The 15,829-nt window shown below is 48.6% G+C and overlaps 1 protein-coding gene across 3 annotated transcripts; it reads left to right on the top strand.

Moving 5' to 3' along the window:
* The first annotated feature begins 6,555 nt into the window (after positions 1-6,555).
* On the top strand, positions 6,556-15,483 carry TAB1 (TGF-beta activated kinase 1 (MAP3K7) binding protein 1). Of its 3 annotated transcripts, XM_027780348.2 has the most exons (12): positions 6,576-6,752; positions 7,264-7,312; positions 7,497-7,633; positions 7,773-7,926; positions 8,555-8,641; positions 9,207-9,345; positions 9,820-9,933; positions 12,270-12,381; positions 12,486-12,630; positions 13,042-13,264; positions 13,562-13,718; positions 14,792-15,483. In XM_027780348.2, exons 1-12 carry the CDS (start codon positions 6,676-6,678, stop codon positions 14,997-14,999), a joined length of 1,602 nt encoding a protein of 533 aa, XP_027636149.1. In that variant the 5' UTR covers positions 6,576-6,675; the 3' UTR covers positions 15,000-15,483. The 3 variants fall into 3 exon arrangements, 2 of the variants coding, with proteins under 2 accessions (XP_005232962.1, XP_027636149.1); XM_005232905.4 differs by lacking the exon at positions 7,264-7,312 and having other exon boundaries at positions 6,556-6,708; XR_008747787.1 differs by lacking the exon at positions 14,792-15,483 and having other exon boundaries at positions 6,573-6,752; positions 13,042-13,385; positions 13,562-13,700.
* Positions 15,484-15,829: the final 346 nt, after the last annotated feature.

Here is a 15,829-nt window from a genome sequence, read left to right as displayed (position 1 = left end):
GCCGTCCCCCTCAGAGCTGGCACTTGAGACATGATCCAGGTGGCTTCATCCTGGGTTACTGCCCATCTCTCTGGCCTTTTCCTCCTTGCTTTGTGTTGTAGGAAAGGCATTGGTGTGGCAGGGGACACTACAACAATAAATACTTGGGCAAATTCTTGCTTTTCCTCATGGGAGAAGACATATCCTCTGTGGGTTGACACACTTTCAGTCTTTGCAGTGGAGAGTTGGTGGTGACAGACCTGGAGGTGGGACTCTCCTTGTTTGCATGTAGCTCTTTAAAATGCAATCTCCAGTGGCATTTGGCTGGTTTTGCAGCTGATGAAAGATACGGACCCACCCAAAGGGTTGGTTATTTTATCTTAGGTGCTGCTGATAAGTTGCTGTCTATTTCTGGTGATCATAGGCAAGACCTGAGCAGCTGGCTGGAACATGTCCCTTTTAGATCCTAAACATGGGTGAGATCAGCCCCACTCCAGGGATTAGGAGATCAGAGGGAAGGCTGTATAAGCAAAACGATAAAGTGGCTTTCTTCCCTCTCTGCCATTTGTCCAGATTACAGAGGATTACGCATCCCCTGTTGGGAGCAATGGCCCCTTAATGTCTTCTTATCTTACAAAGCCCCCAAGTAAGAGACTGTTTTGTGGAAGCAGGGGCTGTGAAGGGCAAAGGGATGATGAAACTTTGCCCCAATTCTACCTGTGGCTTCAGTCTTCTGACGCGTCCCCATCCCCTGCTCACCCATGTCCCCACCACACTGTTCAGCACCTCATCACACACCCTTCCCCTCCATGTTATTCCTGGCAGTTCCCTCAGGGGAGGAGGTGTCTTTGTCCCTGCAACTCTTGCAAGCGCTTGGGAGGACCCGGGAAGGCAGCATTGCAGGGTGGTTCCCACGGGACTCTTGGCTCTGATCCCCAGAGCAGGTACAAGGCAAGGAGCCCAGCAAGGCCACCTCATGCAGCAAGTCCAAACCATCCATCCAGACAACTCCCTGCTGCCTACGTGGCATCCGTGACACCACCTGGGCTGCCCTGCCCCTTCCCCTGCCTCATTACTGCCTGTGTATAGTATATATATTATATATATATATTTAAAAAGATGTATAATATAAAGCTATACATATATACGTATATACAATGACTCATGGATGGCCTGCTGCATACAGGATCCCCTGAGTGGTCTTGTCTAAGCCCGAGTGTCCCTTCACCCCTCCTCCCGCTCCACCCCTCAGCCCCGTCTGTTCCAAAATCCAACTACAGCGAACCCCGCCACCTTGGCACCTGTGTTTACAATGTCCTATATATTTGTGGTTAACAAAGTGAAGGTGGTAACTACTGGTGTCTCAATAAAGTTATGAGATTCAAAATAACCAAACTATATGGAAAAAAATGGTCTGGAGTTTTTTCTTTGGGAAGGGATGGCTTTTTTTGCTCATTTTGCTACAAGAGCACAGCTCCTATGCTCCTGCATGGTCGGCGGGCAAGTTTATTGACAGTTGGTGGCTTGAATGGAGGAAAGAGACTTACAGAACTGCCTTTAATGAGAGATACATTTCGGCGGGAGCTAATGGTCCTTTGTTTTTCTTGGCCTAAATTTCAAATCACACATACCGTCAAGTGTCTTTTACCTAATCGGTAGGAAGGTAGGAAGACATGAGAAGGAGCTTGACATGCCATGTTAGAAGTAGACTTTCACTGTGAAAGGGATGTGGCTATAGGGGGTGTGGATGGGGGACATCCAGGAATATAGGATACAAACTTATATGAAAATAAACATCTGTATTTCCACACCGGGGGAAGCAAATCTGTTTACTCCTTTAATATGTTTTTACCTCTATTCATCTATGTGTGACCATTGCTCAGGTGTCTAGCATAGTACACATGCTCAAAATAATCAAATACTGGGAAACAAAGGCTCTCAGGCAATGTCGACAGTGGGTGTCAGTAACTGATAGCCTGCCACTAAAAAGGATCTCACTTCAATGGGTTTTGCAATAAAAATAAAATTCAAAATCCCATCCCATGCCAATGCTTAGGTAAAGTTTCCTTCTCATCCCCTTTTAATGAACCTGTCACCTGAGGACCTTGAGTATCACATTTCTCAACCCCTGTGCAGTTTGAGGACAGTAAGCAGAAGCGTGGTGGTGAACACATTCCACCCATTCCTCCAAACTCTCTCTCCCCTTGGGGACACAACTGAGCGCAAACACACTGTAGCTTCACATCAGATTATATGCAGAAGTATTGATAGACTCATCTGTTTCTTGATCTTTGCTTGGACAAAGGCCCTTCCTACTGTCCCAGCTGTTGGAGTGCAAGTGTTGTGGAGATACCTTGCCCACCGAAAGGCAAATGTCTGTGCTGGCAACAAGTGGAGTTAAAAGCTGGTGAGACAAGATGTTGCCAAAAGCGGGCATTTAAGATGAATAACACTCTGACATTACTAGTTTGTTTATGTCTTCTGATCATTTGAAATCTCTTTAATTTTGCTTTCTGGTATTTCAAGCTCTTATGAGTCACGTTTTGAAGCCTTTCCCTGCAGTCATGACATCTAGAAACATTATTATAAAGTGTTTTCTTAAAAAAAGTTCGCATAATCCCAGGACTCAAGGCGATGAGACTTTGTTTAGTGTCTCAAGGAATTCAATAAAATCATATGTTTTGGCACAACTGAAACAACCCCATTTCCCTCCCTGAAAAATTCAGCTCGTGTAAAGCTCCGCAAAACCCCTGTTTTGCAGGGATATTTGGCGCTCTCTCAGGGGGATCAGCACTCCCTCGCCATTCCCCGTTCCCCTAGCAGTAGCTCTCCACGTTGGCTCTCCAGCTCTCTAGAGGGTGCTGGGGGAAGGAAGCTGCTGTTTCCAGCTCTCCTTCCTTAATGCTTTTTCTCTCTATTACTGCACTTCTATTTCTTTGCCATTCCAGCCTGTCTGGAAATAGTGACCTGCAGAGGAACAAGAAGCATTAGGGCATCTGTGCCTGTGGGAAGCATCAGGCTGAAGTTGGTAGAGGTAGCTGGGGAGACCTTGGGATGGAGCTGTGTGAGAGCTTGCAACGCCCCCCTTCCACCATCCCTTTCTGTGATAGTTTGCCACAGAAGCAGAGCAAGTGCAACAAGCCGGCTCCTTCATGGAGACCCTTCTTTTCCATATCACCTCCTGCAAGCCTTGCCAAAAATCACAACTTTCCTTTCCAGCCCCTGCCTCCATTATCATCAAAACAAGGCAGACAAAAAATCCCCTAAACATACCTCACGCGATCAGTAGAAACTAAATGATATGATGCCTTCTGCTGTTGATCCTGTATTTGCTTCCCATTGTGTATGGTTTCCAAACACCTACAAGAGCACTGCACTGCGGCTGCCCTATGCGCCCTGCTCCCCACGGCACGTTGTTCAGTCATGTTCATCTTTTATCCAGCAGCCCAGCAGTGACCATGCTTCTTCCTTTTCTACAGGGAAAACATTAGTAAAAACAGGAAGGCAGCAGTACAGCTTGGCACCAGAAATGCCATGTGTATAATCCCTAGCACTGGGGACAGAGAAACAATGAGAAACAATTAATTATAAAAAGAGAAGGAGGGAGGGAGGAGGAGAAGGAGGGAGGGAGGAGGAGAAGGGGGGAGGAATGAAAAACGTGGGAGTTTGGTCCACGGATGGTGAGGTTCAGTGACTGACATCCTGAATTCTTGGAGAGATTTTGGCTGCATGAGAATATAGCATGGTAATTCTGAGAGGATTTACTGAAGGTAAGAAGTATAAATAAAACAAAGGATAAAATAAGCTTGATCAATACAGCCAGAAAACACTCTGTTGGTGCAGTATTTCATCTTGCAAGGGTTGCATAAAGCTGTTGGTTTCTGTGAGCAGATATTAATGAAGCAGTGCAGCAGCTTCAGTAGCACTTTCTTTTGGAGGACTGTGAAGTGCTGGACAAATATACATCATGCATTTAGCACTGCAAGCAGCCTTATTTCGTAAATCTTACTATTCACTTTTTGCAGGCCAAGTAGTTAATTGCCCTAGCCAAGGTTAGGGCAGAAGCTTAATGACAGAACCAGAGAAATAGCCAGACAGAATCTGGCACAAGTATTTTCACCAAAAAAAAAATTGCTTTGCACCAGCTGTATGTCCCAGCCCCATCAGACAGAAAAAAAATAAATCAGAATGACAAGGATTAGTGACTATGAGCTGAAGCCAGACATTTAAATTAGGAACAGGGCACATTTTTAGCTGCAAGAGGTGACTAGTCATTGTATGATGAAGGAAAGTAGCAGCTTTTCTACTTTGTATCTTTAGGGAAGTTGTTTGGCTTTCTCACATTCTGCCCTATTGCACCCACAGACAGACTCTGCTCTTGTTAGTCTCAAAAGGACTCACCTATGGATATAAGGAGACAGAAATGTCTAAATTCCCAGTCCTGCAATACAATACATGCTGGCAGTCTCTGAGCTCACCTGAAGCCTTGCTGATTTCAGTGGCACTCTGAGCAAGGACAGGGTCTGCTTGTGCTCATCAAGGTGCATGACTACAACCTTGAAAGTAATTAAATAAGCACAAGCTTCTGCTGCAATGCTGAAAAAGTTTCATCGTGTTTTAAAGCAGAGAAACTCACCTGTTGCTTTTTAATGAGATGGAAAATGCTGTTATACACATATTGCTGCAGCATCAGGAATTCTTCTTGATACTGGTAAGAAAACAAATCTTTATCAGTACTAAACCTGCCCATCCTTCTTTTATTGCAGACTCAAGACCTATTCCTATCATTATTTGTACCCACTCACAGGTTTACCCACAGGAATGCTCCAAATGACATCGGTGAGACCAAGCTTATACAGAAAGCTAAACATGCAGAAACTTGTTTGCACACCGAGGTTCTAAATTTAGCATTTTTTTCTGTCTTTGGCCAATAAAACCTTTTAAAAAGTAATTCTGCCTGTGTGCCTAAGTCTGCTTGAACGGCTGAATATTTGTGAACCTTGCGTGAAGGGGAAGGATCTGTAATCTTTATCTATTTGAAAGAAAGATATGCAACAAAAGAATAGACAAAGGACTTACAGGAAAGGGAGCTGGAACCCTCTGCATGACCTCCTGCAGCAAAACCCATCGTTCCATAGAATGAAGTTAATTAACCAGCAATTATTTCTGAAGTGCATCTGATCTAATGTATTTGTCACAAAGATATCATTAAAAGAGTATCAAGCCACTGCTGGAAGTCAAGACTACTTAACACTCCCACCCTCACCACAATCACACTGCTACATGACTGAAACTGTACATCTCTTGCATTGCAGTCCCTTCAGCTTCAAATCACACAGGGAAATGTGCTCTTCCCCAAGCCCCCTGCTGCTGCAGCCTGTCTGCCAGCTGTCACTCACTTCAAGATATGCTACTCACACACCCGGAGGGCTCTTCCACTGACTTTTAATGTTAAGAAAGTGGTGGGAAAGATTCTTGTGTCTTCTCTCCTGCTTCAGCTGAGCTGATTCAATGGAAACTGTCCCTCCTGCAACCTGTCCCTCCTGCAACAGCCTACCTCAGCCTAGAAAGGGTCTTAGGGAAGAGCAACACCAGTGATCTCTGGTTTTGTCTGTATTGTTCAGGCAGGCACACAAACTATTTTACTGTTGTGTCTGACTTGAGACTACCAAGAACTGCTCCAAACCATGGTGGGTATTCAGAACTACCTGTCAACTGTTGTAGACATCTTCCCATTGCTGGCCTGAAAGCATGGTTTCACTATGTCCTTGTTATGGCCTGCAAACAGAGTGGGAAAGGGCTGTGGATCACCTTAGCAGAAGCCAGAGTCCAAGCTGAGACAATGGACACCTCTTGTGGTGTCTACAGAGCAGCAGTGCTGCTGAGAGCCAATACTCTTGTGTTTACCTGGGCTTAGTCTTCCCTAGAAGTTGCACAGAACACGATGCAGTTCTAAGAAAAACATTTCAACACCAGGCTCGCTCAGGGCTCTCCAGCAACCCCACCAAGCAGAAATGTCACAGCCCTGCCCCTCTTCCCTCCCTACATCTTGCAGAGGTGGCCAAAAGGTGCTTCTTTCTCTCAGAACTGAAGGCCTCAAGGTAAGAAATGGAGATGTCTCCATTCCCCCTGGACAAGAGGATGGGGTAACAACAGGGAATTTTAAATATTCCACTTCTGTGGGATTTCTCTCCTCAGGAAGGTGAGCTGACCATGCTCTCTCCTCCAGTCAGTAGGCAAGCTGGGGCACCAACCGCAGGCTCCCCTATACCGCCGAGGGGGCATGCTTCTCCAGGGTATCATTCCGGGAGCCCCAGGAGGGCTCCACAGCCACCGCTCTGGCCACATTTCCAAGTGCCCTCAAAGCTGACGCGCCAGCGCGACCCCCTGCTCAGGACAGCGCAGCCCCGGCGGCCAGCGCGGCCAAGCTTGCTCCGAACGGCACCGCCTCCGCGCGGGGGCGGGGCTCGCGGGGGGCGGGGCCCCGCTCGCGCTCTAGCGCGCCCCGTCGCTCCCGCCCACTGGGCGGGGGTGGTGGGCGTGACCATCCCCTGCGGGTGGGCGGAGCTGTGGCCACCGAGGCGGGAGGGGGGGGTGTGTGTGTGCGTGCTTGCCTGAGGAGCGGCCGCTCTATCCGGCGGCCTCGGCTGCTCTGGAGGAGAAGGGCGGGCGGGGGTAGGTCGGTCCTGCTCCAAGATGGCGGCGCAGAGGAGGAGTCTGCTGCAGAGTGTGAGTGGCACTTTCCACCCCGGTCCACGCACAGGCACCCCCCGGTGGGTGCGAGGGGGTACCCGGGCCACCTCCTCGTCTGCCCCCCGCAGTGCCGTGTGGGAAGGGGGAGGCCCGGCGGGGGCGGGGAGCGTTCCGCTTCAGCGGGGGGTGGGTTGCTGCCCTCTGCCCCCGGGGCCGCCTGCGGCTGGGAGTCCCCGCCACCCTGGCGGGCCGGCCGCTCCGCAGCGCTGCGGGCGGGGGCGGCAGGTGGCGGCGGGGGCCGCGCCGGTACCGCGGGCTTGGGGCGGCCCGGCCGTGTGAGGGGGCAGCGGCGCTGCAGGCCGGCGCTGTGTGAGCGGGCGGCCTGCGCCGGGGGCTGGGCCCGGGGTGTCTGACCGCGGCGGGGACCAGTCCCCCTGTCCTGGCTGGCCAGAGTCCGGCGGGGGACCCGAGCCTTCCCTGTGCTCCCGTGTCGCGGGGCCGCGACGGGCCGATTCACCACATGGATAGCTAGTGCTGTGCTGTACCCAGCGTGAAACTCTGGTGCAAATTTAACTTCTGCTCTCTTGTTAGCAAGAGCTGGAGGTGCAGCCAGAGCTCAGCTTCAGAGGGAAAGGAAGTGGTAAGTGATCCAGTTCTGCAGCAGGGAAGCTGAAGCTATCGGCTGGGGTGATGTGCTGCCGTGCTAGCGAAGGGAGGAGGGTTGAGAAGATTGTAGGGATGGATTTGTAACCTGTACTGGACCAGGATCCTCAGTTCAAGATGCTTGGGGTTTACGTGATCTCCTTCCTCTTTCTTTCTCATAGGAACAGCAGCCCAGTTGGACAGACGACTTGCCATCCTGCCATCTCTCCGGAGTGGGCTCAGCTCCAAACCGTTCCTACAGTGCAGATGGCAAGGGGACAGAGGGTCACCCCTTGGAAGATAACTGGTTAAAATTCAGGTAAATGGGTATTTAGTTTGTCACACAGGACTTGGAAGAAGAGGGTGGGGCCTGGGCATGCAGAGGTGTCTGGAGGAACGTGTTAAGTATGTCTGTGTCTCACAGACATCTGTGACCTCTTTGTTTCTGCCTCTGACAGGAGCGAGAACAACTGCTACCTCTATGGTGTCTTTAATGGCTATGATGGCAACCGAGTCACCAATTTTGTGGGTCAGAGGCTCTCTGCAGAATTGCTGCTGGGCCAGCTACATGCAGACCACAGTGATGCTGATGTGCGTCGGGTTCTGCTGCAGGTAAAGAAGCTTTCTTTGACTGGGAAAGCTTCCTGCTTCTCACACTACCCACGTCCTTCTTTTGCCACCAGGGGAGCAGCATCTGGTTTCTGTGGGGGTTGGAAACATCTGCCAATGGTTGCAGCTGCACTCATCCTAAGCAGCTGTAGTGCTTTGTTTCACTCCCGCCTCGTACCCATCTGTCCCCTTGGCTTTGTCAGCACAGTCCTGAGAGTTTTCCAGAAAGCTGCAGCTTGTCTTCACTGGACACGTAGGAGCAAGTCAGCCTGTGAAGAAGATGGCAATAAGTGAAAGGGGGAAGTTAATGTGTGGGGAGATGGATTTGTGAGTGCGCTTTGAGTGATAGGCAAGTTCTTGGAGTCAACGTGCAAGATCAGATAGGTCTCTGACATTGCTGTGAATGTAATTTTTATGGTTTTGTCACCTGTTTTGAGCTGTTGCAGATTGTTTTTACAAGCTGTTAACTAGTTGCACTGAAATAATTGTGTTTCAATGTGATGTACTGATCCTTGAAATGTCTGTATGTATAGTAATCATCCACTCTTATGAGCCAGTCTTAGGGAGGTGGGGATGGGTAGCCTCAAAGGCATTGGATAAGAGCTTAGTTTCTCTTCATGGCCTTTTTTAGGCTTTTGATGTGGTAGAAAGAAGCTTCCTGGAGTCTATTGATGATGCCTTGGCAGAGAAGGCCAGTCTGCAGTCCCAGCTACCAGAGGTAATGTAGCCTTAGGAACAGAGGTTGTTGAAGGTTGCACCTTCCAGGTTACTGGATGAGGTTTGGGAATGTTAGTCAGTCTGGGCTGAGGGAGGCTGAAATTGAACGTGGTTTCTCTGTGGCTCTCTTCTGGGAGCTTGCATGAAATGAAGCAAGTGTCTTGGTGCATTTCCCAGAGTTCCCACTGTTTATACTGGCACTATGAAGACCCATCATTGGTTATCTTAGTAAGGAACTGAACATATCATGGGGAGGAGTTCATCCTGTACATGTGGCTCTTCCAGGACAAAGCTGTATGATGCGGGTGAGAAACAAGGCCTCAGATTTGCATGGCATCTGGGCAGGTGTGGATTCTGTTCTTAAGGTTCCGGAGACGACAGTCCAGTTCACCTGATTGGAGCTATGTCATTTGTTAGGATTGAACAAATAATTGTATGTCTTGCACAGGCTTGGCATGAAGCTAAGATATGTCAAGACAATTCCCCTCCCTATGGAATCTGATTCCAGCTGTGGTTTCCGTGTTGTGGACTGTGTATTTAAGCATCTCCCTCATTTTGGGTTCCAGGGTGTCCCTCACCACCAACTGCCTCCTCAGTACCAGAAGATTGTGGAGAGATTGAAGGTTGTAGAGCAGGAGATCTCTGGAGGAGCCATGGCTATTGTAGCTGTTGTTCTCAATAACAAGCTTTATATCGCCAATGTGGGTGAGTTGTTTTTTGTCAGCAGCTCAGTCTAGGCATTTCTGAGGATGGCTGTGGTTCTAAGAAGTGAAAGCAGTTTGCATGTGGGGGACAGTTTCTTTGGTCTGTGGCCAAGGAGTGATATGCTTGTTACTTACAGGAGCACTTGAAATCAGCCTGGCTCTTTATTTCTGCAGATGTTGGCTGGTGCAGTGTGCATGACCAAAGAACAGAGGGAAAGTGGGTTGAGAGGCAGTAGTGCAGGTTCATTGAGAAATGGAGAGCTTTCTTGTGAGGTACCAGCTCAGGCCTGGATGAAGAGCTGCCTAGCAGGCCTACTATGCTGCTAGCAAGGCTACTCTTGGAGATCATGATGAGACAGTACATGAGCTTTTCTCTTCTTTTCTATTTCTCTCTCCTGTTCCTTTTCCATTTGGGTATGTTCTCCCTCTTAACGGCAGAGCTATCTGGTGCCTCATCTCACTGCTCCCACTGCAGGTACCAATCGAGCACTGTTATGCAAGTCCACGGTGGATGGGCTGCAGGTGACTCAGCTCAACGTGGACCATACGACAGAGAATGAGGATGAACTTTTTCGCTTCTCCCAGCTGGGTGAGTGTTGAGTTTCATGTTCATATCTGAGAACATCACATGCCTCCGTTTATCTGGAGCACCAGGAATGATTCAAGCCAATGGAAATAAATAACTGCAAAAAGCAGCTTACTGTGTTTTCAAATGACAAGTTCAGTGCCTTCTTTTTCTGCGTGTCTAGCTATTGTGAGGCTGTGGAGTGATTCACTGAACCAGCGGAAAACTCCTTTTTTTTCCAAGTTTTGAGTGTTAGTTTTATGTCGTGACTGCCAAACTGACATTGATTTGCCCTCCAGCTATGTGATTGCTGAAGTCTATAGGAAGGCAGGAGTGGAAGCACGGAGCCAGCTGGTAGAAACTGGGTGGAGAGTATATGACTGCTTTTTTGGAGGCAAACCACATTTATGCTAGGTTAAGTTGTGTGTGATGCCGCACCCTTGGGATGGTGCATTTCAATATCCTTTTGTACAAGCTGTTGCAAAAAAAACAGGTACTCTGCAGATGGAGCCAGGCCAAGCACTGGCGTTCACTGCTGTCACATCAGTAACTATTGAACTCTCAACGCTGACATTTTGCTATAGGCAGTTGCCCTTTCCTTTGCAGTTTTGACATGTTTTCTTTCTTGGTCTAGAACTAGCCCAGACCACTTGTGTGATTGCTAGTACCGAATTCTTCTTATTTAGATACTTACGTTGTGTACCTTTGTTTAGGTAGAACTAACTGGGCAGTTTTCATTGGCTTCACCTGGTAGATATGTTCTTATCTGGTGAGGCTGTTGATGTGGCAATTTTCTGCTTGTCTTATTCTGTTTCTGGGTCTTGCCTTATTCTATTTCTCTTCCATTTCCTCTTTTACTCATACTCCTGCAGTAGGGGTATGTGCTGTGAAACAGAAGGCTGAATACAAAAATCCAGGGAAAGAGACCCTTTGACTGCCTTTCTACTGCCAAAAATGCAGACTTTAGCTGTAGTCCATAGCAGAACAGGGATCTGCTAGAAATACCAACCTTAACTTGGTGCAGCAGTGGCTCTCCTGCTGGCGGTCCCAGCAGAAGGGAGAGCCTGTGGAACAAGTCAGTGTGCAGAGGCTGTTATGAGGGCCCAAGGAGGTGGTTGTAGGGCTAGGCTGAAGCGCAGTGGTGTAAGAGGGTAGCGGGGATAGTGTTCGTCATGATGATGCTTGTGTTGCACCTCTCCTGAGGGGAGGAAAAGGTCTTAGGCCTTTGTGGCTTTTCATCCAGCACATCACACCTTGTTTAGTGCTCCAGGAGAGTTGCTGTGATTTAGACACAACCTCTCTGGTGTGCTGTGAGCCTCCCTGTATTTGTGTCTGTCAGTGGCATGTATCCCCCTGCCAGGAGCTGGCACATGAGCAAGGCCATGTTGATGAGTCAGCTTTGGTCTGCAGCAGATGGCAGAGTTGTGTCTTACTGCTGGGGTAGGTGTGGAGCCATCTGTGCAGTGAGGTTTGGTTTGACTCAGAGGGAGAGTTTCAGTTGGACCCCTGCCCTCCCCTTGTACTGAAGACAGTCATCTCTAGATAAAATCTCAAAATAACATTTTCTGCCTGTTAGCTGTAGGTATAACCAGGAAAGGGGATTTGCCAGAACAGACTGGGTAAGTGGCTCATCTGCTCTGAGTCCTGCCTCAAATAGTAGCTACACCCAGATGGTCCCTGTTAGAACCTTTTTCAAGATAGGATTCCTTCCTAGACCCTGCCAGAGGTGTATCTCCTTAAATTTATTTAAATAAATACTTGTTTGGTCATTGTCTTTTTTTTAGGAGTAGCCCACATCAGTTTGAGCATTTGAGCAAATTCAGTGCCTCTTGTTCTCCTTTTCTCCCTTTGCAATCTAGCGTATTAGTGAAATTGTTATGTGGAGTTTAGGAGCAGGGATTGATAATAGATGGAAGAAAAAGCAGAATCCTTCTCATATGTTTTCCTCCTTCCTGCCTTCTCCTCCCACCGCCCAGTCCAGAGCTGACAGGCGCAGATGTTCCCCTGCCTTTTCAGCAAATGCCTGTGCACACAGGCCAGCTGCCGCTGGTGGCTTTGGACCAGAATGTGGGCTTTGTCTCGGGACTGGCCAACTGTTGCATTTAGAGTGCGCATGTCAGGCTGTGTGCATCTCTCTCCTCTCTTCTTCCCAGATTACAACTAATGAAAAGGTGTCCCTTGGAACACAGCAAACTGCTCTTTCTTTTCTCCCTCTTGGGGTCCTGATGATTCTTTGGCATCTCGTTTTGTCTTGCAGTTCTCTTTGGCTGTGCCTATTTCTTTTCTCATTCCTGACAACCAGAGGAAGTCCTGCAAGTTTCCCAAAATCAATTAAACTTTTTTGGTTTTCAATCTGGCAGGCTTGGATGCAGGGAAAATAAAACAAGTGGGAACTATTCGTGGGCAGGAAAGCACTCGGCGCATTGGAGATTACAAAGTCAAATACGGCTATACTGATATTGAACTGCTCAGGTCAGAAAAACCTTTGTGGTTTCAGGCCCTCCTTTTCTTCATGACCCTTTTGTTCTCACCTACCATGTCACCATTAAATACTAAATAACACCGTCTCTTTCCAGTGCTGCTAAATCTAAGCCCATCATAGCAGAGCCTGAAATACATGGAGGGCACTCCCTGGATGGCGTGACTGGCTTCTTGGTGCTCATGTCTGAAGGGCTCTACAAAGCGCTGGAGGCAGCTCATGGGCCTGGGCAGGCCAACCAGGTGAGCCTACTCACATCGGAAACGTTCCTTCGGCTATTGACACGCTCCAGCAGTGTTGGCTGCTCTCATAGGGGCTTGCCTCCTCATCTGTCATGCGAGTGCTGGCCAGGTTGAATGCCTGTGCCACCCTATTCCCATCTGTAGTAATATGGGAGCTGTTTCGCTGAGCCAGTTCTTCTAGGTAGCTGCCTGTCCCTTAGGACTAGCCCATTAAAGGGAATGGGATGATTCAAGGCGCAAGGGCACATAGCAGCAGGTGAGACCGGCAAGCAGCACGGCTGGAGGAGTTGCCATAAAAACTCTTAGATGAAATGGCAGGAGAAGGTTTCCTCCAAAATCTCCTAAACTTCATTCCTCTTTTTTTTTTTTTTTTTTTTTTTCCTTCTTTTCTTCCTTCCCTTCTCTGCTCAGGAAATTGCAGCCATGATCGCCACAGAGTTTGCCAAGCAGACATCGCTGGATGCTGTGGCACAAGCAGTAGTGGACCGGGTTAAGCGGATCCACTGTGACACTTTTGCCAGCGGTGGGGAACGATCTAAGTTCTGTCCCCGGCATGAAGACATGACGCTGCTTGTGAGGAATTTTGGGTACCCCCTGGGTGAGATGAGCCAGCCCACGCTGACACCAACACAAGGTGTGTTGGGGAGAGAATGAAACCAAATGGAGGGTGGAAGATAAGATCTCTTGGTTGACCCAGCACTGACCTAACATTGGGAGAGGAGATACTCAGTGTAGAAGGAATTTTCTTATTGAAGGTATTATTGGCTTCTGAGATACAGAGTCTGTGATAACTTGACAGAATACGGTACAGCACATAAGAAAGGCAGTTTAATATAAATCCTTGGGTTCTTTGGCCTTTCTTTGCCGCTGTGCACCCTCAGCCGATCATGTCTCCGCTGCATTTTATAGCTCTTGTTTTCTCCCTTCTCAGGAGGCCGTGTCTACCCAGTCTCTGTGCCGTATTCCAGCTCCCAAAGCACAAGCAAAACGAGTGTCACGCTGTCTCTTGTCATGCCTTCCCAAGGCCAGATGGTCAATGGTGCCCACAGCAGCTCAACTCTGGATGAAGCCACCCCCACCCTCACAAAGTAAGATTCCTGCTCTATTGCTACCTGCAGTTTTTCCCTGCACCTCACACTGTGTAAAGTGGTTGAAAAGCAGATACACCTGTCAGTTACCTGTCAATCATTCCTTTATCTGGAGTGTGGTCCTCCTGACTGCAGTATTGACAGCCAGCATAATGTGTTAGCTGGAAAGCGATTGTGTGAGGAGTGGGAATGAGTAAAGCGAGCAGCTCTGAAGCCAGCTCTGGGAACATGCCTTTGGAGCAGCATCTGCTGCTGCTGGTGGAGGGCATTCTGGCAGAGAGCAGCCCTTCTCTTTGGATCTTGTGTGCCAAGCGTGTTGGATGCTGCGCATGGGGGGAATGTGGGTCCCTTTCATTTTAATAAGAGGGGCTATGCGGGTCACCTGTAAGGCTGCTGGAGACTTGCTGCGCAAGTTGGCTTGCTCACAGGTAGAGGCTAGGGTAGAAAAAAAGGATAAAAGTTAGAACTGGATTCTATTTGGATCCACTTTGAAGGATCATACTAGCTAGTGGCTCTGGTTTGGGTTCAGCCTTTGGCATGGAGTGGTGTGTGTACACACTGCAAAGTGAAGAAGCTCTCTGATTATTGTATTCTGGTAGCTCCAGAAACAATGAGGCTGACGCACTAGAGCTGCTTTGGCTGCAGCACAGGTCACGCAAGAATAGCTTTCCTTGCTGCCAGACTCTTCCCGTAAAGCTCATACTGTATGGGTATGGGGAGGCCAGCAGAGTGCATGCCTTTCTTTTTTTTTCCTTTTTTTCTCTCCTGTTTTTCCACTCCCTTTTTTCGCCATTCCTCTCTCTCCCCTGCCCCCCGGCTTCTTCTCTGTTCTTTAGAACGCCTGGTTGTACTTAAGGCCTTCCAGTTCAATGTGAATCAGGTATCTTTGGTGTTCCAAGCAATTCCAAGCAGTTCTCAACACTTCTAGTGCTCTCATAGATCAAGAGACTGCAACTTTTTACCTGTTTGCTAAGGATAGCTTGATTTGTGAAGAAGCTGGTACTTGTTCTGGTGTTTTTCTTGTCCAGAGCATCAGATGGGGAAAAATAAAGATGCTTGTTTTCTCTCCATAGCCAAAGCCCAACTGTAACACTCCAGTCGACTAATACTCATACGCAGAGTAGCAGCTCAAGTTCAGACGGGGGTCTCTTCCGCTCCCGACCCACCCACTCGCTCCAGCCAGATGAAGATGGGCGTGTGGAGCCTTATGTGGATTTTGCAGAGTTTTACCGGCTTTGGAACATGGACCATGGTGAGCAGGGAGCATTGACTGTGTCCTAACATGGGAATCTGCCTCCTCCAGACACCCTGCACTCAGCTGCGTGGGCAAAGACTGAGGCAAGAAGGAGAGTGCTCCACTGGGGGCTGTGTTCTGCTGAGAAATAACTCCTATCCAGGATGTGCTGAACACTGGGCTGGGGAGTGTGTGCAGCACACTACACACGTGTAGCCTGTGCCATGCACCCAATCCTGACCGACCTCATTCCCTCAGAAACCCTGTGAATAGGGGAAGGGGTCTTGAATGCAACCCTTGCTGCAGGTTTTTGCAAATAAAGATGCAGAGAGGGCTCCCTCTGGGTAATGCGAGAGTAGGGGCCTGTACCAAGGCTGTGTGTGTGCGCACGTGTGTGTAGGTGTACATGTGTGTGCCTGTGCGTGTGTACTGTCATGATGTTTCCACAACTCAGTCCATAATGCTGTGATTCTAGTCTTCAACTCCTTAGAAGATACCTCTATTTTGCAGAATAAATAACTTATAGCTACACTTGGTGGCATCTGTGTGGCTTGCTCTCTTCCTTACAATGTTGTGTGGGGGTGTGACGGCTCTTCCTGTTGAAACCCTCCTGCTGAAACCACAATAGGGGGTTGCACCCTTGCAGCAGGCAAATTTCTCTTGTAAAAGCGGCCTGAGCCCTTGCAGGTGGCTTAAAAGCATAAGGTCCTTTTCCCATGCTTGCTTACTTGAGATTTGGCGCTGGATTCTGGCTTGGAGTTAAACTATAAATTCAGACTATTGGTTTTTGTAGGCAAAATGCACATCGTTTCCCTTAATGCAGGCCATCTGGGGAGTCGTAGAGGGCAGGTGGAGTTTGTAATGCAGTTTTCCTGCA

This window comes from Falco peregrinus, chromosome 6, assembly GCF_023634155.1.
Source record: "Falco peregrinus isolate bFalPer1 chromosome 6, bFalPer1.pri, whole genome shotgun sequence".
NCBI classification, from domain to species: domain Eukaryota; kingdom Metazoa; phylum Chordata; class Aves; order Falconiformes; family Falconidae; genus Falco; species Falco peregrinus.
Note: the sequence above shows the minus strand (reverse complement) of the source record. Positions and strands in the feature narration are given on the sequence as shown.

Bases quoted from the DNA above. Each gene is read 5' to 3' on its own strand.
- TAB1 (XM_027780348.2), top strand. From the start codon at position 6,676: ATGGCGGCGCAGAGGAGGAGTCTGCTGCAGAGTGTGAGTGGCACTTTC. The intron at 6,753-7,263 runs GTGGGTGCGAGG...CTCTCTTGTTAG, and splicing joins CCACGCACAGGCACCCCCCG to CAAGAGCTGGAGGTGCAGCC. The intron at 7,313-7,496 runs GTAAGTGATCCA...TCTTTCTCATAG, and splicing joins CTTCAGAGGGAAAGGAAGTG to GAACAGCAGCCCAGTTGGAC.